Source organism: Cervus elaphus, chromosome 28 (genome assembly GCF_910594005.1).
Source record: "Cervus elaphus chromosome 28, mCerEla1.1, whole genome shotgun sequence".
NCBI lineage: Eukaryota > Metazoa > Chordata > Mammalia > Artiodactyla > Cervidae > Cervus > Cervus elaphus.
Genome location: NC_057842.1, coordinates 30,522,323 through 30,541,068, shown reverse-complemented (window position 1 = coordinate 30,541,068; position 18,746 = coordinate 30,522,323). Strand labels below are relative to the sequence as shown.

Sequence of the window (18,746 nt, the reverse complement as noted above, 5' to 3'; positions counted from 1 at the left end):
AGTCAATCAGGATGATTGTTCTCTATTAATCCTTTTTTAAAAAGGTCTGCTGACTTTATGCATGTGGTACTGTTAAGGTTTAATTATGTTATGGAGAAAAGATATGTAACCTTATTTGGAAACAGAGTCTTTACAGAGGTAATCAAGTTAAAATGAGGTCAGGAGGGCAGGTCCTAATCCAATATGACCAGTGTTGTGATGAAAAGGGGAAATTTGGAAACAGGATGGGGAATACATGTAAATCCATGGCTGATTCATGTCAATGTATGACAAAACCCACTACAATATTGTAAAGTAATTAGCCTCCAACTAATAAAAATAAATGAAAAAAAAAAAGAAAGAAGAACACAGCAAGAAGTGACAGAAACCCAGGAAGAAACACCATTTGAATCTGAAGGCAGAAACTGCAATGATTTGTCTACAAGCCAACGAAAGCCAGCACACCTTTCCAGTTCTCTCACTCCCCGACCCCAGTCCACCGAAGCTGGGAAAAGCCTGCAGATTCTCCCTCACAGTCCTGTGAAGAACCAACTCTGCTGAAACCTTGACTGTGGACTTCTAGCCTCTATGACTGGGAGACAAGAAACTTCTGTTCTTTTAAACCACCCAGTTTTTGGTACTTTGTCACGACAGCCCTAGTAAACTAATACTAACACTAATCCCTGGACTCCTCTTGTGCTCCCTTAGCAGAATTCCTACCGGGTTCCTTGAGGACTGACACCCTGAACTAGCTGTTACATCTTCCGTTTAAGGTTCTAGAGTGCACACCTAAATCTCAAATTAAGGCCATGCCAGAAAACCTACTCAGAAACTGAGGCAACCAGCTGTCTCCTCAAATAGCATTTCTCCTCCAAGATATTTCCTAGTGGCTCAGACTGTAAAAGAATCTTCCTGTAATTCAGGAGACCAGCAGTTTGATCCCTGGGTCAGGAAGATACCCTGGAGAAGGAAATGGCAACCCAGTCTAGTACTCTTGCCGGGGAAATCCCATGGACAGAGGAGCCTGGTGGACTATAGTCCATGGGGTCGCAAAGAGTCGGACACGACTGAGCAGCTAACACTTTCACTTTCCTCCAGGACATCTCTTTTTGGAGCACTGCGTACTTGGTTGTTTAGGTCTCTCATTGGATTGAGTCCTATTCTTTGAATTCTTAGTGCTCAGTACAGTGTTTGGCACAAAGTAAATGCAATAAATAAATTAATATGTGTTATTGCCTAATGTCTATAGCCAGTGTTTCTATTTACACCATCTGTCTGCCAGGTCACTCCTCCATTCCTACCAACTGGCTTACTCAGATGTTAATTACATGCTGTTCCTCAGCACACACTCTGCCTTGTAAATTACCTCCTACTCCTGAAGGTCAGTTCTCCACATGAACACTTCACAACCCAAGTGGATGAAGCAGACACCTATTGCTCTGAATGCTTAAAAGGCCCTTCTATTGTCTAGGAGTCATTCTAGAGAGACAAAATTCTCTCACCTAGTTATATGTTTATCATCAAGTTCTAGTCTTTTCTGGTTTACTTTGTTCTATGAATATATTGACATGTTTAATAGTTAGGTAGAAGCCTACTGTTATCTGAAACCAACAATTTGCAACTGAAAAAGAAATACAATACTCAAAAGAGTAAACACATGGAGGAAAAAAAGGGGGAGAAGCAAAAAATGAATTACTATTTTTCACTGGATAATTGAATTTTGCTAGTTTCTTTCTTTTTTTGTACTTTCCAAAGTGTCCAAATTAATCTGTATTACTTTAACCTATATTATTATATTATACACTTATTGTGGGTTTTTCTGATTACATGTTACAGATAGTTTTTGTTTTAATATGGAACTGTTAAATTCTTCAATTGCCTCTGACCAAACAAATTTGACATTACAGTGGCCCAGTTAAAGTTGCATAATTATATATATTTGAAAATAAACACAGAAATGGCATATGAAATAGCTCTCCATCAAAATCAAGTCAATATTAACAAAATAGGGAAATTGAATGCTTTATTAATTAATTCATTGATGTTTCAACATATGTTGAGTGTGTTTTGGATGTTTAGCACTTTAGAGATATTAGAATGATTTTTGAGGAGACAGAAGATGGCGGAGGAGTAGGTGGAAGTGGAGTATATTTCTCTCCACAGACACATCAGGAATACGCCTTCAGACACAGGAGATCTTGCAGAACACCAGCTGAGAGCGGGCAGGAATACCTGACCACTGAAAAAGAATATACAGGACTACACAAAACTCAGTAGGATGAAGGAAGTAGGGGGGAAAACAGCAGAGTTAGCAGGACTGGACCTGCTCTTGGGAAGTGGGGGAACTGAAGCAGGGGTCAATCCCCACATCAGGCAACTGTTTGGGACAGAGGATATTAGAATGATTTTTTATCTAACAAAAGCACACAAACGCAGAGCTGAGCTGATCCTGAGAGACTGCTGAGTCTGAATCTCTTTGTTCACTGATAAGGAAACACAGAATCATATGAGCAAATGTCAACAGGGACCTAGAATATATAAGCCAAACTGTTTCTTCTCTCAGTGAGTTAGATCCACATACCCACATTTACAATTTGGTGTCAAAATGCTTTAAAGGCTGAAGGCATGGATGTAAAGTAGCATGGAGGAAGTAACTAAATGCCCACAGAGTAAGCGACAGCAAAGGAAGCCTACTGAAGGATTTGACTTTCCATCTGAGAATCAAAGAAGTGAGCAGAAGCCTGCCCTATGACCGATGGTCAAGAGGACAGGCATATAAAAGCACAGAGTTATGAGACAGCAGCAGGGCTGGCTTAGGGACTGCCCGACAGTTCAGTCTGCGGCATGGGGCTGGGGGTGTTGGTGGGGTCTGGATTGCCGTGCTGGTGCGGAGCAAGGAGAGAGGTGGGGATGGAAGCGATTGATGAGGAGGTTGCAGAGGAAGGAAGGTAACTGGTGAAGTGGACAAAGCTGGAAATGTGTAGGGCTATCTGTTAGTGATCATAATGAGGGCCTTTTATCTCATGACAGATAGTGTGGCTGTTAACTCTCTATATAGCACGGTGATGACAACAGATGGATTTAAGCCCCTGAGTATGATTAGTATGGATTTGAGAGGTTAATGTGGGCTTCCACACATTCCACTGGCTCAGATAGTAAAGAATCTGCTTGCCATGAGGGAGACCTGGGTTTGATCCCTGGGTCAGGAAGATCCCCTGGAGAAGGAAATGGCAACCCACTGCAGTATTCTTGCCTGGAGAATCCCATGAACAGAGAACTGCCTGGTGGTCTAATGCAGGGGAGGCCTGAGAGGTTAATGCAGAAGTCACTTAAGAAGTGACTGTCACAACCTAATTGGTAGATGATTGTAGAAGGGATAGTAATGGGAGAGGAGAGGTGAGAATGGACTAAATTAGAGTGAAAAGGGAGTGACAAGGGGCCAAGCAGGACAGGGCTTTGGTGTTGAAAGACACCAACATGTCAGGGACTGCAACTCAAATGCCCTCAGAGATAAAGCAGATAAACATCTACTCCAGCAGTGATGGGAGGACGGAGGAGACTGGTAAATTGTGGGTGCACATTCTACCTAATGATATTCAGGTGTAAGTTATGTTAACATACTGGCTGGTCCCAGAGAACTTCTGTGGGATATGCTTGAACTCTAGGCCAGGAGTTTAACTGACTACATTCTAACCATGACTTGTCATCTGAAGAGGTTGACTTGAATTTCAGCCTTACCTCCCAAACCAAACATTAAAGGAACCAGGATGGAATCTGCATGGACATATAGACATATATATATACTTATTTATTTATTGGATTATTTATTTATTTATTTACTGGATTTTTAAAAAATTACAACCTCTTTTCTTTCTTTTTAATTTTACAGATTTTATTTTGGGCTGTGCTGGGTCTTCACTGATGAACAGACTTTTCTCTAGTTTCCGTGTGTGGGCTTTGCATTGCGGAGGTTTCTCTTTTTGCTGGGAATGAGCTCTAGGACACGTGGGCTTCAGTAGCTGTGGCAGATGGGCTCAGTAGTTCCCAGGCTCTAGAGCACAGGCTTAGTAGTTGTGGCACACAGGCTTAGTTGCCCCACATCACATAGGATCCTCCTGGAACAGGGGTCATGCCCATGTCCCCCACATTCCCAGGTGGGTTCTTTACCACTGAGCCACCAGGGAAGGCCTGGATATATATACTTTAGAACCCACCCAGGTCCAGTCAGGGGTGAGTACCACTTCAGGTCAAAATGACTCCTAACTTCTTAGCTTGAATAAGATGGGTGAATGGTGATGTTAATTTTTAGGACAAAGAATACAGAGGAATGAAGACATATTATGCAACAGAAGTTAATACACCAGCTTTTGCATAACATGTCTCTTTAGATTCAGCTAGTTGCTGGCTTGTCTATAATCATTGCAGGCTACTATTAGCTTGGATATACTCTACCTTTCCTTATAAGAATTCAAAGTGCTTTGATAACAAATTCCTAACTATCTATCATACATAACCATAACTGACATGGAATGTGGCATAGAGAAAATATTTATCTATACATATGAGCAGTTATAAAACCACATTTATTTTCACTAAACTACTTGGGAACAGAAAGCAGGTCTTATCCTATTCTACCTGGATGAGGAAACGAAGCAGTAAAATGAAATCTTTTGTTCATACTTGCACGAAAAAAAAAAAATTGTAGAAAAAGTATCTCTGAAGCCTATTTCACTGTTGAACAACTGAAGCTCTATTTTCTCTTTCTTGAGAAATGTTCACTTTCCCAAAATATATTTCATCTATTCAGGAAATATATCCAGGTACTAATCTCTAGCCCAGCCTTTCAGAAATTTATTTTAAACTTCAGCCAGATTCACTGTTTTAATTATGCAAAACTCACTCGTTTAATAAACCCACTCTACAGCCCGCTGCTCAAAGTCTTTAACAGCAGGATTCTAATAGAGCCAGGTCCAAAATGCAAATGGTACCATCTGGATCACCACATCCACTCCAGCAGCACTGCTATTAGATTAGTAGTATAGTCTGCAAGATAAAACAGCAGACACCCCAATCATGTGGAACCAGTTGAGTTTCTGTTTAACCTCCAGCCGATAGAAACACATAACCAGTTCAGTGATGGCTAGCTTAGTCAATCCATAGCCAAGAGCTGTATCCAATTTCCCTGACTGAAGGAATTAAGAACCAAAAAGGGAAAGGGAGCAGAAAGAAGACATTAGTTCCCTAAGTCCAAATATAAATAGGTTTCAATTGAGTAACAACCTTCATTGTCCCTGACTGTATAAAGATTAGCTGACCAATCTGGAACTAATTCAAACATTAGGATTAAAGACATAATATTTGCAGAATGATTTGAACTCTTCACAAAAAGGAAGTACATGAAATATATTAAAAAAGAAAACATGGTATTTTAATGTAGAGTCACATACTGGTATAATTTCAGCTTAATTAGAGCTTATATGAAACTACTACTTGCAACTTTGATATTTGTGCAGATCATTTTGTACTAGTCAGTTTTTGACATAATAAATATTAGACAACATTCAATTTTTATCCAGGAAAATTCTTTCATTTTCAGTCTGTATCACACAAATTCAGTAACAAAGAGGTTTTTATTTTTGCTCTGGCTCACCCAGTATCACATGAGATTGACCATTGGGGAAACTTGGGCATATTAATAAACATGTCCTTTTGAATGTTTATGCTTCCTATAAGTGTTTTGTTTTTTTTTAAGCAGTAGGACTACATGGGTCACTGCTAGAAAAGTGATGCTTGTAAGATGAACAAGACAATGCTGGCCATTATTAATATGCCTCAAACGCAAGATTTCAGTCACTAGATTCAGTTGAGTTGAAAAGGATATTAATTATCACACTGTCATTGTCCATCTACCCCTTAAGACTGTATAAGCAAGCTCTGAGACCACAGCAGTCATCAGTGAGATAGGATAAAACTTGTATTTCTATGCTGACGATTTCAAAGGTATTGCATGGCATAAAAACATTGAAGTTAAAAAGAACCGAACTCTGATTTATTATATTAACTGATTAAAGAAGGAAAATTGCTTGCTAATAGGTCAAAATATATGCTTGTGGTCCTAGCTTAATAAACAAAAGCTGACTGCAAATAACTGAAAGACTGTTACCCATTTTGAAGTTATTTTGAGCCAATAATTAACCATTATATATTTCTAGAGAATTTCCCTAGAAGTAAATTTACTTAAACACTATGAAAAATTAAGACAAAAGGGCACTAAATATAAAAATTTTCCATTCTCTTATGGAAATGTACAAAATATATACCCTGAAAAAAACAAGATTAAACACAAAATTCAACACTTACCTTTAGTTTGTATTTTCCTTTCAGGTTTCTCCAGTTTTTCAGTCTTTTCTTTGTGTATTTCTAGGAAATATTATGATTTGCTTTTAAAAACTCTTTTTGAGAACATACAAAATATAAATCACAACTATGATCTAAATGTCATAATATTACCATGAAGTCCAAATTATTTTATTCAACAAATTTATAGGTATCTAAAAGGAAAGAATCATTGAAACATATTGCCACATAAATCCCTCATTTATTGATATAAGTTTTAGGACTTATAAGGAAAAACTTGAAGCTACCTAAAAATTAGAGTTATTGAAAAAGCTTAAAACTTACATCAATAAGTGTTGCCACTGTTTTCAGTGCTAAATCTGATCACAAATTATAATTACATTTTATTTCAATTACTCTCAATACAAATTAAGACTCCTTAGTAAAAATGTCATTTAGATTTAGAAAGATTTAGTTTTTACATATTAAATTAAGAATTTGTTAAATGAACTGTAACTATCTAATAAGAAATATATCTCAGAAGTATTGACTCTAAGCCATGTTTAGAATCAAAATTTGGCATTGCATTTAACCAATAATTACTGCCTGCAGATAGACACATTTCATAGAATTAGTTAGCTGTTACATTTTTTCTAAATATCAGGTTTTAAGAAATATATTCAATTTGCTGCTAGCTCAGTATATATACATTGCCAAGGCTCAGAAAATATAGTTAATTCTGAATTTGTAGTTAACTTAGACAGAAGCAAATTTGAGATTAGAGTTTGCAAATATGATTACTACCTCTGAAAAGAGACTTGGTCTTAAATACCATGGTGTTTCTTAGAAAAATGCTAATGAGTTTTACTTATTTATTTATCACAACTTTATTCCACAGATGGTCTGAAATGGTGCTAATTATTGTACATATTCTAAATTCTCCATTTGTAGGTTTGAATTTGCATTTTTATAAATTTTCTGGATGTCTAAAATCAAGATCAACTAGAGGAAATCTTCAGAGAAGACAGCTTCTTTCATTCACCAGTTAAAGAAATCATCACATTGTGAAGATCTCCTCCCCTCATTTTCCCCATTAATCAGTTATACTATCTATAAAGCCACTCTTCTACTCTTATCCCCTTCATGACTTTGAAAATGGCAATGGAGATACAGAGAAGTTAAGATTTCCAGCTATATTTCTGGAAAAAAAACAAAGAAAGTCTTCAAGGTTCGTGGAATGATTTCCAAAGAGCATAGGAAACATTTACCTTCCAGCATCTCTCATTATTATTATTTTTAATCTCTACCTTCTGTCTCCAGATCTTACTCCAAAGCATGGTTTCTCATCCTAGCATTACTGATTTTTGGATTGGGAAAAGTCATTATTTGGAGGTGGGCAGGGCTATTGTGAGCACTGTGGAGTGCTGAGCACCACAGCACCCTATTAAAGGATTCTAGATGCTACACTACCCCTAGTCATGACCACAAAGAATGTCATTAGATACTGTCAAATGACCTTTATTGACAAGTTATATCTTTAGAGCAATAGCCTAATCACTCTTTGTCACTGTCTAGACCCGTATTGCCCAATACAGTGGCCACTAGACATGTGTACATGTTAAGGATATGATATGTGATTAATCTGAATTGAAATGCGCTATAAATCTAAGTACACAATGGTTTATGAAGACTTAATACTAAAAAGAATAAAATATATCATAATTTTTGTATTAATTACATACTGGAATGATATTATTTTGGACATATTGTGGTGGTTTTATTTCTGTGTCAACTTGGCTAGGCTACGATCCCAAATCATTCAAATGGACACTCATCTAGAAGTTGAAAGTGAAAGTCGCTCAGTTGTATCCACCTCTTTGAGACCCCATGGACTACAAAGTCCATGGAATTCTCCAGGAAAGAATACTGGAGTGGGTAAGCCTTTCCCTTCTCCAGGAGTTTTTCCTAACCCAGGCCTCCTGCATTGCAGGCAGATTCTTTACCAGCTGAGCCACAAGGGAAGCCCAAGAATACTGGAGTGGGTAGCCTATCCCTTCTCCAGCAGAATCTTCCTGACCCAGGAATCGAACTGGGGTCTCCTACATTAGAGGTAGATGCTTTACCAACTGAGCTATCAGGGAAGCCCAATGGAGAAGTTGCTGTGAAGGTATTTTGCAGATATAATTAAAATTCATAGTTTACTGATTTTTAAATAACATGATTCTGGATCATCTGGGTGGGCTTGTCTGATGCTATTGAAAGGTCTTAATAACAGGTTTCCTGGAAGAAAGAAGAAATTCTCTGATACTATAGATTAAATAAGAAATATTATTCAAATTAATTCCATATTTTTCTTTTTGTGCTGTACTCAATCACATCGGACTCCTCGTGATCCCATGGACTGCAGCCCACCAGGCTCCTCTGTCCTTGGGATTCTCCAGGCAAGAACAGTGGATTGGGTAGCCATTCCCTTCTTCAGGGGATCTTCCAGACCCAGGAATTGAACTGGGGTCTCCTGCATTGCAGGCAGATTCTGTACCAGCTGAGCTACTAGGGAAGCTCTTATTTTTTTTTTTTTTCTTTTTACAATTTTATAATGTGGCTACTCAAAAAAATTTAAATATACGTGTGGCTCACACTCTATTAGTTTTGGACAGTACTGGTCTGGTACTGAGGAGGGCAAATTATCTTTTCAGGTCATCTACAGGGTTAAATCTTCTATAAATGAATTATAAAGCCAAACTGAAAATGCTCCCTTGCCCATACCATTCTCCTTCCTCCCTCCTATTTAAACCATCAGAAGCAATGAAGAAGACTGGTGCCTTGTATAACTCAGTCCGATTAAGTAAAATGACTCAGAGTGGTCAAAGATTTAGAGTGGTCTTTGCAAGCACCAAGGGAATCATCCTTAAGAAATAATTTCTTATTCTCAAAGGGGATTAATTTGAATACAGAAATGGGATGAAACATTCTAAATTAAAAATTTATATGAAATGTTGCATCTTCTGAGACTGAACTATTGTTGAAGCTATCATTACTTTTCTAGATTGACTACTTTTCTGTGTCTCCTCACTTCCTTAATTAGTAATTGCTTGAGTCTGCAATTTGGAACTCAGAGAAGGCCTCAGAGACTAAAGCTTCTTTTTTCCCCTACAAACAAGAAATGGGTGATACAGAGAGGCTTTTGGTCCAGGGAGCCTCTGAGGGTCCTGCTCATTACAGTCTCAAGGACAAAGTCCTAACATTTTCTGATTCTGAACTTCAGCTTTCAATAAACTAAGACAGCTCCACTGTCTTTTTTGAAAGTGGGACTCCCAGATTAAAACTCACACACACACACACACATACAGTGTGTGAACATACAAATCTCTACAGCTAACAGTGAAATATAATGACTTACATAGACAATGTTCTGCAAAAATATCATCAACAGTTTTTTAAATTTGATGATCTCTTGAAGACTTAGTATTTCTGTACATGTAAGTGCAGACAGGTACAACCAACTTTGTAAAGGCATACATACATACATTTCTTTGCTTATAGATGACAAAAGAAATTTATTTCTGATGATTCTGTATTGGAACTGATTTTGCTACTGTAAAACACATCTCTTCGGCATAAGGCAATCAAAGCCCAGTAGATTCAGAAAAAGCTCTTTACCTTCCCCTCAACTGCCTAAATATACATGGAAAGACGGCCTGTACCAAAGAGAGAGCTATAACCAGAGATACAAGAAACATCTGTAAGACAGGACAATCTTTGTTTTCCAAACATCTATCGTCCCTTCTTCTGAAAGGCCTTCCTTCCCTTGGTATTCTCAGACCACTCTCCCTTTCCTGAGCTCAGGATGCTAATCATCTAAGTCTTAAACACTTGGCTGCCCTTCGGGTTTCATATTTTTAATGGGGTTCCCATATGTATGAACTTCACTTTTCTCCTTTTAGTCTGTCTTATATCAATTTAATTACTAGACCAGCAAAAAACCTAGAAGAGAAGAAGGAAAATTTTTCTGCCCCTACTTTTCAAACTTAAGGATAAGTTAAATGTCTCTGCATGTTTTATTGCAACATTACATTTTCTTTGGGGATTGTATTACATCACTATTGTCACCGTCCATGGCTATCAAATGTCCAAAGAAGCCAATGTAGCCTCCACACAGTGTGCCTGCCAGTTCTATCTCCTTATACTTCAGCCAGGAAATGATGACCATCCAGGCTCCTGCCCAACTGAGTAACAGCATGCTACCAATTTAGACTTCAGAAAGATCTTTTTTCTCATAAACAGATAATGCCTAATTTCTTACTCCCAACTGCTCTTGCCAGCTAAGGGCCATTCGTGTGAGAACAGAAAATTAAATTTAAAGATTCAAGTCAGTAAAGTAGAAATTTATTACCCTATGTCTTCCAGCAAACCTCAAAGAAAAATAAAATTTCATATATTAATACTAGCTTCTAGTTATTCAATAATGTCTATAGACAGGGGAATGCCTCTACTTACGCGACACAGCAGTAATGCATAGTAGCATAAAGTTTCATTTAACTTTGACACTCCTTAAAAATAGTTCACTAAACCTGAGCCAGTTCTGGATACAAGGGACAAAGAAAAAGGTCAAAGCAGTCATTATTTACCTCCAAATGTATGTGCTTTACTTTAGGTTACAGTCCAGTGTCTCTGAGAATGTGGTAAGTCTCAGGTAAGTCTAGTTGGAATGATAAACCATTTGGTAACAGTAAACCTGAGAAATTGCTTTGTGTCTTAAAAAGCAGGAAGTCAAAGTATTTCAGTCCCAGGTGTCAGACTATCCATAGGTCCTTAAAGGTACAGAGGTCAATTTAAAATTTTGATAATTGGAGAAGGGAAAAACAAATGGGAAAGAGTGACAGTTATCTCAGTGCGTCAGAAAGCAATGGAAGGAAACCCTTCGCTTTATTGAATTATTGGTAACCTTAACTGATATGAATCAGTTCTCCACTAGCGTTTACTGTGTTTGTAATGATACAAGGGGTACTTAAGAGAAGGGCAGGTTACTTCCACAGAAATGGGAAGTGTATTCCAACTACTTTCGCTAGTCCTGACTTTCTCAATCACATTTCTCATTATCTGTAGGGAAGTATGTGTAAATATGAGAAGTGGAGAAAAAATTATAAGTCTTCTTTCAGATTCTCATTGTTATTCATCTCACTTTGCTAGGCTTTAAAGGCATTTAGACATTTTTCTTATTAAAGGAATCCAGAGAATTTAAACTCTGGCTTTCATGTGTTATAACTCAATGGAGATAATAAAAAATATACCCTCCTAGGTCAGGCTGTTTTTCTAAAGTCCAATGCCAAATAAGTAATTGGATTACAGTTCAACGTCCCTGAAGAAGTATTAGTCTCAGCATCAGACTTGTGAAGTGCTCAGAAACAAGAGAAGGAGATGTAATAACTTATTATGATGCTGAGAAAAAAATAAACATTAATATTATTGAGAGTATTCATTATTTCTGGATTGCAGTAGTCATTAAACGATTATTTGAATAACTGTCATACTAAATAACTGTCATATTAAAATGACATAAATTAATAAAATTCTGGCATAATTAAAATGCATTTTGTTAGAAAACTCTGGACACATAAACTATTAAAAGATCTACACAAAAATAGTATCATTGCTGGCATGTACTAAAATGCAGTTTAGTGTTGAAGATAATTAATGCTTGAGTCAATCTGCTCCCTTCAAATATAATTCTCATACCTACTAGCTGTGAAAACTTCATTTCCTCATCTGGAAAATGAGGTTTATAATAGTACCTACTACATAAATTTAGGCTTCTCTGATGGCTCAGTAAAGAATCTGCCTGCAATGCAGGAGACCACCTGCAATGCATGAGTCCTGGATTCAGTTCCCAGATAGGGAAAACCCCTTGGAGAGGCAAATGGCAACCCACTCCAGTACTTTTGTTTGGGAAATTCCAATGACAGAGAAGCCTGGCAGGCTATATAGTCCATAGGGTCACAAAAGAGTTGGACATGACTTAGTGACTAAACCATCACAACCACATAGACTCACATGAGGAATAAAATAAGTTAAAATGTAAAGGATTTAGAGCAGCACCTGACATCTGATAAACATTATGTAAATATTGGCTATTATTATTATTGTCTCCCTTACTAAATTCTAAATTTTCTGAGGGCAAAAATTATGTCTATTTTGTTTCACAGTAAATTTTCAATAATAATTGGCACATACTACTTGATAAATACATACTAAGTTAAAAAATAAATATTTGAGTAAAATTATAAACTATTAACTCCTACACAACAAAGAAAGTTGTGGTAGATAGTATTTCACCTGTTCTTTATGACACAATGCTCAAACGACTTAAATACTAAAATACGTGTGGTTGAAAATTTTGAGACAGTAAAATGTTGCATTTTTCAACCTTTTTACTTTCTATTAGAAATGCTGGAGAAAGTTGCATAATTTTACTATTGGTGAAAATTTTAAAATGTATATGAAAGATATTGTAAATTGCAACACTTGCACAAAAGGTAGGGTTTATTCTTATTTGTTTACAGGAGCTTTATTTATAATTGTCAAAACTTGGAAGCAACTGAGGTATATTTCAGCAGGTAAGTGAAGAAATACACTGTTGTGCCTCCAGACATGGAATATCATTCAAGACTAATATGAAATAAAAATACAGCATCAAGCCATACAAAGATATGGAAGAAAATTAAAAGCATATTACCAATATATTTTTAAAGCATTTTTTCCCACAGTTATCAACATGGGTGTCAATAAGTTAGGGTTTTTTAATATTGTTTTCCTGGAACACTGAAAAGCTAAATAATAATCAAATTAAAGGCACTGAGCATTTTAATACTTTGCCTTAAGTTATCTATAGATGCTTACACACAGGATATCAACTATGAACTGACATATATAATTGACAATTATACCTATAATAAAATATTGACAATTAAAACCATGTTCATTTTAACAGAAAAAAGAAGTTGAAACAGGTTTTAAAGTGGGATATGCTATCCTGTCTAACTTGAAGGGGGTAAAAATTTCTATTTCTTTTGGTCTACATATTAAGGAATATTTCATTTCAGTTTTTCCTATTTGTGATTATGGCATTTAAGTGATAATCTGCATTATTTTGTGTAACAACACTGCTTATATATTTATGGTATTGTATATGTAGAATAGTGACATGTTGGCATTTGTTGTATATATTTCTGTTGGATACCTAAGAGGACAGATATAAATTTTAGTGATCTTCCTGGTGGCCCAAAGTGGAACTTCTATGTATAATGGTGAATTTTCTCGTTCTCCTCAGGAACATGCAGCACATAATAGCCAAAATCTTTAAAACTCCCGATGAGAAATGAAAATTTGTTTCATTGGTTTGGTTATCCTCCTTCATCTTCAGACTGTTTAATTCCATCAAAATGTATTTATCTAAGCTCTACATCTCCCAGGGTGCAGTGTTAATCACAGACTAACCAATTTTCCCAAGACTCTCTGAGATTGACACTCACATTTAACTTAGGAAGAGAGGCCAGCCATATGTACAAAAAACAAATAGGAAGGTTGACAGCAGCAGCAACGAATGGGACCAGAATTAGTAAAATAGATTGTCCTAAATAAGTCCAAAGAATGAGTTTACTGCAGTAAAGACTTACTGAATTATTTTGTTATGTTACATGTATTTTACTTATTATAAATTGTTATTCTACTTAAAATCATAACACAGTTTATTGTTGAGCAGTTTATAAATTTGTTTAAGTCTTACATGGATAGTTTAAAGCACACAATTTTTTTCTCTATATGACACACTGCTAATAAATTAAAAATATTATCTATTCAAGATTTTAAAATGACAGACTCAAGAAATTGAAAGGATAATCTCTGTCACCAAGGCAACCATCCTAATTCTTTTAGATGACAACCCAGTTTATTAAATTGTTCTGAGGGTTGTGGATTTTAAATAATGCCTTTTGTCAAGATGTTTTCTCAATATATCTCACAAATGCTAGACAATATAAAATATCTTTAATAATTTTTATTCTAATATTAAAAATTCAAATTATTTATTCACTTGAACATGGAATCTACACTTGTAAGATTTTGCCAATTGTTATTAGGACACAAAAGTTCAGATAAATAACTGAACAAATTTAGTTATCTCTTTAGTGGCTAGTTAAGAAATGCTGAAGGAGAATATTTTGCTGAATTCTCAGTATTTTATATAAATATACCAAATGATGTGTAGCTGTTTGTATTTTAATGATTCTTATAATTTTCCAGTGCACTGATAAACAAAAATTTTGAGGAAAGTGCACTACTAACCATTAATGAAGGGTGAAAAAGAATACTTTCTCCTACTTAATGCATCTAGTGTTTTTGAATAAGTGAGGAAACATTCCAGGTATAGTGATAGGCAAATATTGAGGACAGTTTCCTTCAGGGTTATTGAAGCCCATACATACCTATATACATATGTATAAGCATATATAATCCTATTTTAATATGTTTGTATGTTTGATTACTTGGCAAAATTTTCTAAAATAAGCAAAACTTTTTCAAGAAAACGAATAATCTCAGCACTGTATAGTATTGACCCCTGTAAAAATTGCAAAACATATATATGTGTGTGTGCAATCTCATTTTTTCCATAAACCCAGTGTGTGTGTGTGTGTGTGTGTGAGTTCCTCAGTCATGTCTGACTCTTTGCGACCCCATGGACTGTAGCTTGCCAGGCTTCTCTGTCCATGGAATTTTCCAGGCAAGAACACTGGAGTGGGTTGCCATTTCCTTTTCCACAAAAACCCAGTAATTTCTGGTTAATTCATTTTTCCTCTCTGCTTTGTATTTTCCCTATTTTTCTCTGCAAATTTTATCTTCCCCATTTATAAAATGAGAACACCTTCATGGATCACAGCCTTGTCATGATGAAAGGGCTTATATAACTCAATGAAGCTATGAGCCATGCCATACAGGGCCAGCCAGATGGACGGATCATAGTGACAAGTTCTGACAAAACATGGTCGACTCGAGCAGGAAATGGCAACCCACTCTAGTATTCTTGCCTGGAGAACCTCATGAACAATATAAAAAGACAAAAAGACAGGACATCAGAAGATGAGCACTCTTAAGTAAGAATGTGTCTAAAATGCTACTGGGGAAGAGCGAAGAGCAATTACTAATAGCTCCAGAAAGAGTGAAGCAGTTGGGCCAAAGCAGAAACGATGCTCAGCTGTGGATGTGTCTGGTGGTGAAAGTAGTCTGATGCTGTAAAGAACAATATTGCATAGGAACCTGGAATGTTAGGTTCATGAATTAAGGTAAATTAGATGAGGTTAAGGAGGAGATGGCAAGATTGAACATTGACTTCTTAAGAATCAGTGAATTAAAATGGACAGGAATGGGTGAATTTAATTCAGCTGACCATTATATATATTATTGTGGGTGAGAATCCCTTAGAAGAAATGGAGCAGCCCTCATAGTCCAAAATGCAGTACTTGGGTGCAATCTGAAAAAAGACAGAATGACCTTACTTCGTTTCCAAGGCAAACCATTCAACATTACAGTAATCCAAGTCTATGCTGCAACCACTGATGCCGAAGAAGCTGAAATTGAGGTTTTATGAAGACCTACGGGGCTTCCCCAGTGGCACAGTGGTAAACAATCTGCCTGCAATGCAGGAGCTGCAGGAGACTCAGGTTCAGTCCCTGGGTTAGGAAGATCCCCTGGAGAAGGGAATGGTAACCCACTCCAGCATTCTTGCCTGGAGAATCCCATGGACAGAGGAGCCTGGCAGGCTACAGTCCATAGGGTTGCAGAGTTGGACATGACAGAAATGACTTAGCACATAGGCACACATGCAGACCTACAAGACCTTCTAGAAGTAACACCAAAAAAAGATGTCTTTTTCATCTCAGGAGATTGGAATGCAAAACTAGGAAGTCAAGAGATACCTGGAGTAACAGGCAAGTTTGCCTTGGAGTACAAAATGAAGCAGGGCAAAGGCTCACAGTTTTGTCAAGAGAACACGCTGGTCATAGCAAACACCCTTCTCCAACAACACAAGAGATGACTCTACACATGGACATCACCAAATGGTCAATACTTAAATCAGATTGATTATATTCTTCATAGCCAAGACAGAGAAGCTGTATATAGTCAGCAAAAACAAAACCTGTAGCTGACTGTGGCTCAGATCGTAAGGTTCTCATTGCAAAATTCAGGCTTAAGTTGAAAAAAAGTAGGGAAAATCCCTAGGCCATTCAGGTATGACCTAAATCAAACCCCTTATGATTATGCAGTGAAAGTGATGAATGGATTTAGGAGATTAGATCTGCTAGACAGAGTACCTAAAGAACTAAGAACAAGGTCAGTAACACTGTACAGGAGGCAGTGACCAAAGCCATCTCCAAGAAATAGAAATTCAACCAAGCAAAGTGGTTATTTGAAGAGGCTTTACAAATAGGAAAGAAAGAGAAGAGAAGCAAAAGGCAAGGGAAAGATATCCTCAACTGAATTCAGAGTTCCAGAGAATAGCAAGGAGACAAAAGAAGCCCTTCTTAAATGAAAAAATGCAAAGAAATTGAGCAAAACAATAGAATGGGAAAGACTAGACATCTCTTCATGAAAACTGGAGATATCAAGGGAATACTTCATGCAAGGATGGGCACAATAAAGAACAGAATTGGTAAAGGCTTAACAGAAGCAGAAGATATTAAGAAGAAGTGGCAAGAATATACAGCTATACAAAAAAGGTCTTAATGACCTGGGTAACCATGATGGTGTGTTCATTCACCTAGAGCCAGACATCCTGGAATGTGAAATCAAGTGGGCCTTAGGAAGCATTACTATGAGCAAAATTAGTGGAGCTGATGGAATTTCAGCTGAGCTATTTAAAATCCTAAAAGGCAATGCTCTTAAAGTACTGGACTCAAAAAGTCAGCAAATTTGGAAAATGCAGCAGTGCTCACAGGGCTGGAAAAGGTCAGTTTTCATTCCAATCCCAAAGAAAGGCAATGCCAAAGAATGTTCAAACTAGCAAACCATTGTGCTCTTTCGCATGCCAGCAAGGTAATGCTCAAAATCCTTCAAGCTAGGCTTCAGCAGTATGTGAACTGAGAACATCCGGATGTATAAGCTGGGTTTAGAAAAGGCAGAGGAATCAAAGATGAAGTTGCCAACATTTGTTGGATCATGGAGAAAGAAAGGGAATTCGAAAAAAAAAAAATTTGTTTCATTAACAATGCAAAAGCCTTTGACTTTGTGGATCAGTCAAAGGAAAACTGAGGAAAATTCTTTTTTTGTTTTTGAGGAAAATTCTTAAAGAGACAGGAGTACCAGACCACATTACCTGTCTCTTGAAAAACCTGTATGCAGATCAAGAAGCAACATGGACTGGACTGGACATGGAAAAACTGACTGGTTCCAAACTGAGAAAGGAGTATGACAAGGCTATCTATGTTAATCTGCTTATTTAACTCATCTGCAGAGTACATCATGTGAAACAAAGGGCTAGATGAATCACAAACTGGAATCAAGATTGCTGAGAGAAATATCAACAACCTTAGATATGCAGCTGATACCACTCTCATGGCAAAAAGTGAAGAGGAACTAAACAGCCTCCTGATGAGGGTGAAAGAAGAGTAAAAAAGCTGGCTTAAGACTCAACATTCAAAAAGTTAAGATCATGCATCCAGTATCATCACTTCATGGAAAATAGAAGGGGAATAAGGAGAATCAATGACAAATTTTATTTTCTTGGGCTCCAAGATCATTCTGGACAGTGACTGTGACTATGAATTTAAAAGATGCTTGCTCCTTGGAAGGAAAGCTATGACAATCCTAGACAGTGTATTAAAAAGCAGAGACATCACTTTGCTGACACATATCCTTATAGTCAGAGCTATGGTTTTTCCAGTAGTCAGGTATGAGTGTGAGAATTGGACCATAAAGAAGACTGAGCATCGGAGAATGGATGTTTTTGAATTGTGGTGCTGGAGAAGACTCTTTAGAGTCTCTTGTACTGCAAGATCAAACCAGTCAATTCTAGAGGAAATCAACTCTGAATATTCACTGGAAGGACTGTTGCTCCAATGCTGAAGCTCCAATACTTTGGCCACCTGATGTGAAGCGCCTACTCATTGGAAAAGACCTTGATGCTGGGTAGACTAGAGGCAAAAGGAGAAGGGATGGCAGAAGATGAGATAGTTAGATATCATCACCAACTTAATAGACATGAATTTGAGCAAACTCTGAGAGATAGTGGAGGACAGAAAAGCCTGGTGTGCTGCAGGCAGTGGGGTCACAGAGTTAGACAGGACTTTACGACTGAACAACAACAAAATAAAATGAGAAACTGTTTCCCATGTGTTCATAAACCAGACAGAGGTGGAAATGATTAAATAATACCTTTTTGA

The 18,746-nt window shown here is 37.0% G+C and overlaps 1 protein-coding gene across 1 annotated transcript in view; it reads right to left on the bottom strand.

Moving 5' to 3' along the window:
* LOC122685288 (triadin-like) overlaps window positions 1-18,746 on the bottom strand; it is a 132,143-nt gene that overhangs the window by 17,761 nt on the left and 95,636 nt on the right. Inside the window, exon 5 of the mRNA XM_043889891.1 lies at window positions 6,340-6,399. Coding sequence (XP_043745826.1) covers window positions 6,340-6,399 — 60 coding nt within the window. The remainder of the gene's footprint in view (window positions 1-6,339; window positions 6,400-18,746) is intronic.